This window comes from Lathyrus oleraceus, chromosome 7 (assembly GCF_024323335.1).
Source record: "Lathyrus oleraceus cultivar Zhongwan6 chromosome 7, CAAS_Psat_ZW6_1.0, whole genome shotgun sequence".
Taxonomy (NCBI): domain Eukaryota; kingdom Viridiplantae; phylum Streptophyta; class Magnoliopsida; order Fabales; family Fabaceae; genus Lathyrus; species Lathyrus oleraceus.
Genome location: NC_066585.1, coordinates 542,510,748 through 542,522,054, shown reverse-complemented (window position 1 = coordinate 542,522,054; position 11,307 = coordinate 542,510,748). Strand labels below are relative to the sequence as shown.

At 36.7% G+C, this 11,307-nt stretch overlaps 2 protein-coding genes across 4 annotated transcripts; one reads left to right on the top strand and one right to left on the bottom strand.

Annotated features, from left to right (window-relative positions):
• The first annotated feature begins 5,312 nt into the window (after positions 1 to 5,312).
• Positions 5,313 to 8,403, top strand: LOC127100882 (photosynthetic NDH subunit of subcomplex B 1, chloroplastic). Its single transcript, XM_051038189.1, has 6 exons — positions 5,313 to 6,034; positions 6,525 to 6,715; positions 6,949 to 7,206; positions 7,648 to 7,753; positions 7,941 to 8,026; positions 8,124 to 8,403. The coding sequence occupies exons 1-6, from the start codon at positions 5,432 to 5,434 to the stop codon at positions 8,287 to 8,289; spliced, it is 1,410 nt and encodes a 469-aa protein (XP_050894146.1). The 5' UTR covers positions 5,313 to 5,431; the 3' UTR covers positions 8,290 to 8,403.
• LOC127100884 (phosphatidyl-N-methylethanolamine N-methyltransferase) lies at positions 8,122 to 10,403 on the bottom strand. Of its 3 annotated transcripts, none has more exons than XM_051038192.1 (3): positions 10,297 to 10,403; positions 9,592 to 9,927; positions 8,122 to 9,183 (listed from the first exon to the last, which is right to left on the bottom strand). In XM_051038192.1, the coding sequence occupies exons 2-3, from the start codon at positions 9,831 to 9,833 to the stop codon at positions 8,934 to 8,936; spliced, it is 492 nt and encodes a 163-aa protein (XP_050894149.1). In that variant the 5' UTR covers positions 9,834 to 9,927; positions 10,297 to 10,403; the 3' UTR covers positions 8,122 to 8,933. The 3 variants fall into 3 exon arrangements, with proteins under 3 accessions (XP_050894149.1, XP_050894150.1, XP_050894148.1); XM_051038193.1 differs by having other exon boundaries at positions 9,592 to 9,808; positions 10,297 to 10,368; XM_051038191.1 differs by lacking the exon at positions 10,297 to 10,403 and having other exon boundaries at positions 9,592 to 10,187.
• Positions 10,404 to 11,307: the final 904 nt, after the last annotated feature.

The window sequence follows — 11,307 nt, the reverse complement described above, 5'->3', positions numbered from 1 at the left end:
GCGCTTAAGTGATTTTGGCATATTATAAGATATGGGCCACATAAACTTAAGTGGGCTTTTTAGCTTGCAGCCCACATAAGTGGTTCTATAAATAGAACCCTTGTGCAGAAGCATTTGTGCAGTTGCAATTTCGTTTCTCTCTCTCTCTCTCTCTCTCTCTCTCTCTCTCTCTCTCTCTCTCTCTCTCTCTCTCTCTCTCTCTCTCCCTCTCTCTCTCTCTCTCACTCAAAGCCTTCATTCGTAGCAGCTAGCACTAAGATTGAAGGAATCCGTTCGTGTGGACTGAGTAGAGGCGTTGTCACCATTCAACGTTCGTGATCGCTCCGTAGATCTGCATCAAAGGTTTCAATCGCCACAAGAGGTAACGATTCTATCAATGATCATGCCCATTCGTAAGGATCACTAAAGAAGAAATTTTTAATTTCCGTTGCGTTTTTGGTTGCTCTTCTCCTTCAGCTTTAGCATAGGGAAATGGTTTTTAATTAGGCACCTTGTTTTTATTATTTTAGAGAATCAACATTTTTGGCTATTCCTTTATGTGCAGAAAACCTAAACACTCAAGAGAAGATCGCTCATAGAGAAGATCAAATAGATGCATCCTCGAGTGGGATCCTTGTCGCCCATATAGGTGATAAAATAGTTGGATCCTCGAGTAGGATCCTTGTCGCCAATAGAGGTGATCACTTAGTTGGATCCTCAAGTGGGATCCTTGTTACCCATAGAGGTGATCAAGTAGCTAGATCCTCAAGTGGGATCCTTGCTGCATATAGAGGCGATCATTTAGATGGATCCTTAAGTGGAATTCTTGTTGCCCATAGAGGTGATCAAATAGTTGGATCCTCAAGTGGGATCCTTTCCACCCATATAAGTGATCAAATAAATGGATCCTCAAGTGTGATACTTGCCTCCCATAGAGGGGATCATTTAGCTGGATCCTCAGGTGGGATCATTGTCGCTAATAGAGGCAACCATTTAGCTAGATCCTTAAGTGGAATCCTTACCACCCATAAATGCAATCAAATAGCTGGATCCTCAAGTGGGATCCTTGTCGCCCATAAAGGCTACCATTTAGCTGGATCCTCAAGTGGTATCCTTGTCGCCCATAAAGGCGACCAAATAGACGGATCCTTAAGTGGGATCCTTGCCTCCCATAAAGGCGGTCATATAGCTCGATCCTCAAATAGGATCCTTGCCACCCATAGCAGCGATCAAATAGATGGATCCTCAAGTGAAATCCTTGTCGCCCATAGAGACAACCATTTAGTTGGATCCTCAAGTGAGATCCTTGCCTCCCATAGAGGAAATCAAGTAGTTGGATCCTCAAGTAGGATCCTTGCAGCCCATAGTGGCGATCATTTTGATGGATCCTCAAGTGGGATCCTTGTCACCTATAAAGACAATCATTTAGTTGGATCCTCAAGTGGGATCCTTGTTGTCCATGGAGGCGATCATATATCCGGATCTTCAAGTGGGATCCTTACTGCCCATAGATGAGATCAAATAGTTGGATCCTCAAGTGGGATCCTTGCTATCCATGGTGGAGATCATTTAACAGGTTTATTAAGTAGGGCTCTTTTCCTAAAAAGGGATCCTTGTTAAGTCCCCTCACGAGCAATCACATTATTGCATAGGGGTGATAAAGACAAACACCCTAAATTAAACACTAAAGCGTAAAAATCACAAAGATGATTATAAAAGAAAATAATTATAAGGGAAATTAACATAAAAGGCGTCCCTAAGGGGTTCCGATGTTCATTACAATTACAAAAGGCCTTGGAGGGGGCATAAAAATACAACAAAAAAGTCGAGACAAGAGGAACTATTCTTCATCCACCCGTTGTCCATCCTGAATTACCTGAAAGGGATCCATAGAACTTAAATCCAGACCAAGATAATGAAAAACGACTTACCTTCTCGTCTTTTCAAAATGAAGTCCTCAAATGGTGTGAGAATGCTTCTCCCTCATTGCTTTCTCCACTAAGAGGCGCCTTAAAAATTGGACTTCTAGCAAATTAGATAGCTGGGTAGAATATATATGGACGAGTGACTGATAGTCATCATAAAAATTATCAAGAAAGAAGATGTGGCGATTGGAAAACTCCATAGTCTTAAAAGCATGATTATTCCATAAAGAGGGATCATGAGGGATATATTCACCTCATACCTCTACCTCGCGGCTTTCCGATGGCCCAGAGGGGCCTTCCTTCTTCCATAGAACCTTGAGAGGGCATGCCTTACCGTCTCGTGAAGTCTAACACTGCCTCGCCCCCTGTCACCAGTCATGCCTTGGGAAGGAGAAATAGGAAGCCTCACCTGATGCTGAACTATCTACGATTTCACCAAGCATTCCCTCGTCTCGTAAAAGAGAGGTCTCTGCCATCTCCCCTTCAGATAAAAATATTATTAAGATGCAAAAGCAGTAAACACAAGATAGGGACAAAAAAGGTGTTCTTTCATACCTAAGTACACCTCCACTCCATCGCCATCTTCATGATCCCGATTAATAAGGGTAGTGGATTCCTGGGAGCGGAAACGTCTCAAAGTCTGTATCGCTTCACCATAAAGGGGAGAAAGAACACTTGGGTCCACCCTTTCAATAATCTGTGGATACGACGACAAGGATAAAGGGAAAATGGGATCACCCATCTCCTCCGCAGTGACTGGAGAAATATGATTTCATCCTCTTACCCATACAAACTTGTCTTCCCAATCCTCACAAGGGTTTGCGAAATGCTTTAGCAAACACCCACCACACAAAGTATGCAATGGCACCCAACCATTAGTGGGGAGGATTTCTGTCCTAAAGAAATAAAGAAACATTCCCACAATATGAGACACGTCCAAGCTGCAACAAACTATCTGAAAATCCCTAAGCATGCCCACACGTTTGGGGTAATATGAGAAGGGGAAATGTTGACGATAATTTGAAAATTCGTTTGTAAAGAAGTGAACAAAATCAAAACTCTCAGCTCATGAAGAATAGGAAGACGGGCGTAAGAATATGGAGGAGACGACTTATCGAAAGTATCCATATTAGCCCTTTGCTCATTTGAACATGGTTACATAATCACGTCTCACTCATGACATGTACTGAAAAATCTAATGACATGATGAAACATACCAATCATATTCACAGTAAAATACATGGATGCAATGTCTTGAACTTAAATAATTTTAATTTTCTTTCCCATGATTACTAGGAGCTGAGAAATTGAAGGTAAAATGCTTTCACCCTAGTATATTTTTCTAGAAAAAGAGAAATGGAAAAGAAGAAGAAAAGAAAGGGTTCCCAAAATAATATAGAGGAAACCAATGGCACAAGCCATACATTTACCCAATTAGGTAACTGACATAAGAAGCGGGAAATTCGCTACACCTGGAAGACGTGTGTAAGAAATAGAGGATAAATTGATTTTCCCAAATAACACCATTATGAGGTGCATTAAATGCTACCCATCCTCTTTTTCCACTAAATCACTTAAGCTTTCAATAGTGATTGACATTTTGACATCTCAGAGTCTAATAAGAAGAAACATGACATATCTCTTTATAGTCCATTTGTTTAAGGAGCGTCGCCTTCAACTAAGGGGCTCACCTAAAGCTAAGAGACTCACCCCTTGTAAATATTCTCTTTCAACTAAAGGACTCACCTCAAGATGAGGGACTCTCCCCCAGTAAATATCTGCCTTCAGTTGAGAGACTCACCCAAAGCTGGGGGATTCACCCCCAATAAATATTCGCCTTCAACGGAGGGACTCGCCTCTTTAGAAAATGAAGACCATCATCTCAGGTAGGGCGATGAGCGCACCTTGAACAAAAAAAGGATCTTAAAAACACTTTGTCCTTAGTAAAGCCCTCGTGCTTAAGGGTGTATGTAGTGTTATATTTATGAGCGTCCTAAATTAGTGCGCCCTCGCCCAAGATAGGTACCGCTTAGGCGATGACCTAAGACACTGATGGCGTGTGTAAAATCGTTAGTCAAGGGGAGAGGAAGTTCCCCATTACTCCCGAAAGATTATGTGGTCAATAACTTCTTTTGATCATGAGGGAACAGTTATCGTCACTTGGGGTTACCCAAACCATAGGCCCAAAAGGCCTCTTTAAAAACTTCTCCCCCAAGGAAGGAAAGACATATCATAACTCATACTGATCACACCCCTCATATGCTCATACCTAAGCATATCATTCATTCACAAAGTCTTTCACCTCACATGAGCAGGACTCCTAAAATCACCGTAAAACACCATCGTATAGGACTTCTCGTCACCGTGGACAATCCCTAACCACCATACAATGTAATATACCTACTAAGTCCTCTAGGCCTCCTGCCCCTGTAGGAGGAACACACACATGTACTTTTTGACTAGTACATGTCTGAACATTGAGTAACTCGCGATATAAATCCAACGCATACGCAATAAAATTTCCATTATCCAATTTTGTAAAACGCTGGTTTTGTAAAAATTATTTTTTAAAACACTTTTTAAAGGAATAAGGTCTATTCAACCCTCTTTCTAAGTCTTATATTCTCCCCCAATAAACAATTTTTTATTAAATCACAAATCTTCAAAATACGTTTGCTAGCCTCTTATTCAAATTTGCGGTTGTTGTTACAATTTATGCAAATTACCATAAATTTTATTAATTCTTTCATAGGTTTTATAACAATGCCATAAAGCATAGAGTAAAAACAGAAACACCAAACAAGAATAAATCCTTGGAGAATTAAAGTTTGTTTGATTTGATTTTGTAAAACTGTTTTTTAATTTTTAAAATTTAAAAATCATATAATTTTACGTAACTATTTTAAAAAACTATTCTCTATTTGAGAGTTTTAAAAACTAAAAAGTTAAAATATATTTGGAGGTTTTGAGTTTTGTTTTTTAATTTTAGAAATTAAAAAGAGAAAAAAAAATGGTACATCTTTCATTAATATTTATCAACTTTAAAACAATTTTTTAAAGTTAAAATATCAAACATGTTTTCTTTTATTATTTTTCTTCAAAACTCTTTTTTAAATTTGATTTATAAAATAATTTTAAAAAATTAAAACTCATTCAAATAAGTATTTATTTTCAGTGATTAAGATTTTCTCAATTATAAGTACATCAAATTAACAATCCAACTACGCACCTCCTCCTCAAAACTTGTATAGGAAACATCTTTTCTCCAAGTTCAATCTCTTCAAATCTTAATGTATGAACCACACATATTTAAGGTGATTGAAGTGTTTCCCAAACTTATTTGATAATCTTAAACTATCAAACTTTAAGAATAAAAGTTTAAATTTTTTTACAATGTGAACATAATACAAAAAGGATTGAATGGGACCCACTTATCCAACCCATTTCCACACATTCTGTTCATCATAATTTCAAACTTTGTTACAAGAACAACAAAGGCCAAAAAGGATGCAATTTTGAAAAATTCAATGGCTGCAACTACAACAAATTTTTTACTACCCAAAAATCAAAAACCTTTCTCACATTTCCTCACAAACCCGCCTTCAACTTATCCAATCCATGTTTCAATATTAACTTCATTAGACTATCCATCACATTCTTCCAATTCAACTAGAACACCAAATGTTCGTGTAAATGCCAAAAAGAAGAATCCGTGGCTCGACCCTTTTGACGACGGAGAAGACCCGAACATAGAATACGGTTCGTTGTTTGCAGACGGTAAACAAGACGAAGATCCAAGGCCACCGGATAATCTAAACAGCCCTTATGGATACTTGAAGTTTCCAGCTGGTTATGCAGTTGAGATAGCTTCTTTGGGATCGAAAGTTAGAGGTGATGTTAGGAGGTGTTGTTGTGTGGTGGCTGGTGGTGTTTATGAGAATTTGTTGTTTTTTCCAACTATTCAGTTGATTAAGGATAGGTACCCTGGTGTTCAGATTGATGTTGTGGGTACTGATAGAGGGAAACAGTGTTATGAGTTGAATAAGAATGTTCGATGGGCTAATGTTTTTGATCCTGAAGACGAGTTTCCTGAGCCTGCTGAGTATACTGATTCTCTTGGAGTTCTAAGGGTTGGTGTGCAAGCATATTTACTTAATACTTTGAGTAAAGTGAATTTAGATATTTTAACTTGAAAACTCTGAGATGGAAAATTGGTTATACTATGTGAAACACCGACACTGACACTGGACTCGACGACACACAAACACATGTAGTAATTTGAGAAAATAAAAGTGATTGAATGTAACTACATATTTTGGTGTCGCGTCTGTCTTCGGTACTAAATATGTCTTCAACTTAAAGTGTCTGAACTTCATATAGAAAAATGTGTTTGATTGGTGGTGTAAAGATCGAATCAAATTATGTTATTGCCCTATTGTAAATAGGTTTTAAGAAAAATATATGACATATTAAGAGGATGAAACATGATTAGATTTAAGGTGAAATGAAACACTTGCAACTAAACTACAACTCTTCAAGATTTTGCCTGCTACTTTCTAAGTTACATATATTTTAAATTCTATAGAAACTAAGTGATTCATTGTTGTGTTATGCTTACAGGGTAGGTACTATGACATGGTCTTAAGTACAAAATTGGCAGGCTTTGGTCATGCGGCATATTTATTCATGACAACTGCGCGAGATAGAGTTAGTTATGTTTATCCAAATGTGAATGCTGCAGGGGCAGGATTGTTTCTATCTGAAACATTCACACCTGAAAGTTCAAATCTTTCAGAGGGAGGATTTCATATGTGAGTTTATGCTACAACTCAAATGATTTATGGATTTAATTCATATATTCTGTCAGCGTAAATAGTATTTACATTGTAAGTTAACCGTAAATTGTCAGCCTAAATTGTCAGTGTCATGTACTGACAATGTAAAATTGACTAGATACCACACTTAAACTCTGATTTAGATTTACATTAGGTAGATTTTGTTTTTCTTTAACTGAGGAAAATTTCCAATGAGTTTGTTAAACTAGGTATCATCAGATGGAAGACTGGCTAGGAAAACCGTTTCGAAGCGTTCCAAGGCAGGTCGTGCCACCACTTAAAGTATCACTTTCAAGGAAGTTGAAGGAAGTTGTGGAGGAAAAATACACAAAAGCCGGTGTAAAGAAAGGAAGATATGTTGTGATTCATGGGATACAATCAGATTCAAAGGCCACAATGCAGTCTAGGGGTGATCCTGATAGCTTACTTCCTCTTGAAGTGTGGGCTGAAATTTCTGATGCTGTAAGGTATGAAACTTGCCTCTTATAGAGTTTTCCTTTAATGACGTAGTTTGATTCATTGTAGCCGATCCGACTTAGTGGGATAATACTCGATTGTTGGTTGTTATTATAAGTTGTTTTTATAAGTTATCATAAAGCGCCTATAGACCTTTCTCACAAGTTCATAAATTCACTCAAATAGACTCGCAAGTGTTTATGATAGGAAATAAGTTAAAATAAGTCAATCTAAACAATTTGTTTGTTCTTTGTCATCATTTAAGCTTTTGGATTTATTTTTCGTTACATTATAAGACTTTCCGGTAGTTATTGTTTCACCAATCAAAAAAGAAATCTTAATCGTGTTCATCAAATAAATGCTTCTCAAGCATTTTCTCTCTTATCTTCTGTCATTGTCAGCTATGTATGTTATATGGACGATATTTTTAACAAGTAATATTCAAGCAACAGGGAATTTACGCCACTTTTTGTCATTCCACATGAGAGAGAAAGGGAAAATGTTGAGGAAATTGTTGGAGAAGATACCTCCATAATCTTCATCACTACCCCTGGACAGGTACACCCAATGTATTCAGCGAATCACAAATTCTAATATAATGTACTAGCTTAAATGTGAGTCATTCAATCTTCACTTAACAATTTCAATTCCATGACTATAGTGACATCGGATTTGTGATTGCATGGAATTCAGATCATATACGATATTAACGGGATTTGGTTCTCTGGTTGGTTGTATGGTTTAGATGGCTGCTCTTATTAATGACTCGGCTGGAGTGATAGCTACAAATACAGCTGCAATTCAGCTTGCAAACGCGCGCGGAAAACCTAGGTACTTCTATCATTCACATAAATTATAAAAGTTGCCTCTATATAGCCTTGCAAGACAGTCACATTGATCCCATGAAACTGTTGCTCCTTTTATGCAGTGTTGCGCTATTTTGCTCTAAAGAGAAAGGAAACAAGTTTGTTCCGCAGGCTGAAGAGAAGAAATGCATTGTAATATCATCAGAGACAGGGAAGTTGATTGATATAGATGTTGAGGCTGTAAAAAATGCAATTCAAGCTTTCAATTTGTCTCTAGCTTTTGCATAGCCTTAAAGAGGGAAAAAGGCTAGGGTTCTGGATTTCAAGTCAAGTGATTGTGCTAACAGTTGTTAACACTTATATAGTAAAAGACAAAATGTATATCGACAAATTCATGGTTTTCTTCGTGCTATTGATAAAGAAGCATGTACACGAAAAGAAAGGTCAGACCGCTCTAAATATAAAAGTCGAGAAATTTCTGACAAGCATAAACATAAATCTTATGACAGAAAAAGAACGGTGAATCCTTTTATCCAAACAATAAAAAAAAATGTGAATCCTTGTCACAGGTACACGATTGCACTTATTGAAGTTATCATCTAAATCAGTTTACACTTTGACTAGCTTGACATGCATATGTCGAGCAAGAGCAGCCTTGATGAACTCGTAGTCATTGGAATAATCACTAATCCAACGTCCGACCTCTAGCTAGAAAGACTACAGAGTCGTCAGTAGAGAATTCAAATCCTTGTTAAGAGACAGAAACCAAATAAGTTACGGTTTGCAGTTCATTTGAAAAAGTTTTGCGGAATCAGAACATAATAATAGAGATGTTATTCCAGTGCAGAGGAAGGAAACAGAATCATACAAAGAATTCTGCACCTCAGATGCTACTAAATCCTTCAGGTTATATCTAATCCAATGAAAATAAATCAGTTGAGTGGCTTAGCACGAGTCGATGGATCTTCCTTCGATTCAACGCGGATCATAAACACATATCCTAAAATCCACAGGAGAATGTACTGGTAAGGAACCCATGTAAGGCATACAACAATACTCATGATGCTGCCAATATATTGAGGATCACTGATGACTCCAAAAGGGAATTCGGTTACCCACGGAATAGTTTTTCCAAAGCGTACACCGTAGTACGTGCCGGCTTCACCAAGCAGCTGATAAACCCTATCATTTTGACAATATCATCATTATGATTAGGCAAAATTTCAAAGTAATACAGTGATACAATGTGTATCCATATCACAGATATGTTTGGTGTCTACACGTGTCAGTGTCCAACACCGATATATGTGACTACTAGTGATGCATGTGTATTCGTGTTTCATAGGTTAAAAGCTATAGCATTCTGTACTCACTACTCAGTCACCAAGAACACAAACACAACAACTCTATCCCAAATCTTAGCATTGCACCAATTAGCATATCAAGGTGAGACATTTCTTTAACAACCAATCACAAATACATGAGTATCTTTGAGGTAAAAAAAAAACATCATTATTAGATCCATAAACTCCAACCATACCCAAAAATAAAAAAGTACAAAATTTGAAATGGAAGCTATAAGAGAAGAACCTGAAGTTAAGGAACTGTCCAAATGCAAAAAGAGGCCAGAAGTAAAAAGGAGGCCAATGAAAAGAAGAGACAGAGATGAGTGAAATGATCTGAAGTAGCTTCAAGAAATGACCAATGTAAGCCATAATCTTTGAAGGGTCTCTTTCTTTACCGCATAGGTCTACCCATGACTGAGGCCAATTCCAGACATAATAGTAGAATGGAAATTGTGATAACACTGCAATGGCCACAACAATGTCCATCACACTATAGTAGAAAAAATCTATGCTTTTTTCTCCACAGAGAAAGATAGTTATATGCTTCAAATGTGGTTTTTTCTTTTGATTTTGATCCCTCCTGAAAAAGTGGGTCACGGATCTTTAGTTTTCTCTTCAGCCACTAGATACATTGAGTTACTGACACAAACATATGTAACATTAAAAATGATATTTTGATGGTACAAATTGTATTGGGTTATGTGTTTTTTATTGACTTTTTTCTTCTTTTATTTAGTCGGGTTGAAGCCAAGAGAATACTATATATTACTAACAAAAGTTACTCACAAGTGTTTCATGAATATAAAATAGTTACAATATATTTAAATTATTGAAGTGGAACTAAAATTCTTTAAAAGTGACAAATAGAAGAACTAAAACCTTTTATTCAACAAGTATCGACACTTTAAGTATGTAATGTTGGATTAAAACCAAAATAGTATCAATTTACCTTGCAGCTTAAGTAATTAGTGAAAGAGAGAGAATTTGAGGAAGAAGGACTATGAAATACTTTAAATTGAATTGATGATAGCAAATACAAGTATACAAGATAGAGAGTGGTTTTATAGCACAAATAATCACATTCTAATTGGTTTACTTAACTATGTTTTGTAGCTGGCTAGCACTTAAGATGTAACCATTAGTACCAAAAGAGTATTGAGATGTATACATCTCAACACTCTTTTGGTAGCTAGCTAGTACTTGAGATTTCAATGTATTATTTGCTTACCACTCTAACATAAAAACAAATGTCAGATCTACTTTGGCATATGTACATTAATGAGCTGATAAATTGTCTAAAAATAGCCGATCAAAAACATCATCATCTCCATCATTGATGAAGTATTAGGTCTATCTATGTTTCAAGAAACTTGATGACACTTTGTGATACTACAATTTTAAGTAAATTTTATATTATTTTAATTACTTTTTATATTAACATTGCATTTTGTAGCAAATTATACCAGAATCGATATCATTGTGAAAAATTCTTAACTAAAATTAAAATCGTGGTAGTAGAAGTTACTGTGATAAAAAGTGAAGCGAAGATACACACATACCAAAACAAAGGAAACATAAACTCTTCCAGTGTCACAATCAAGGGAGAATCGTGTCACAATCCCATGTTGCAAACAAGAAATAATGGTCATGTTGAAATTATGCTACAACCATATCGCTTCATAGCACATTCCTATGATGAATATGCCAAAGAAAAACATGTTTGTTGAAATAGTGTCACAATCAGAAGTCATTGTGGCACGATTTGCCTTCGCCCCAACCCTCCATGACAGTTAAGTGACAAATCGTGCAACAATGCTTTTGCATTGTGATGGGATTTGTACAATCCTAAAACTCTCTATTTAAGTCAAATTCATACCAATCGATAATAGTTCCAAATTCTAATAAAGACAGCTACATAGTTTCAAGGGTCTAGGCGCATTCACCATTGAATAGAAATTCT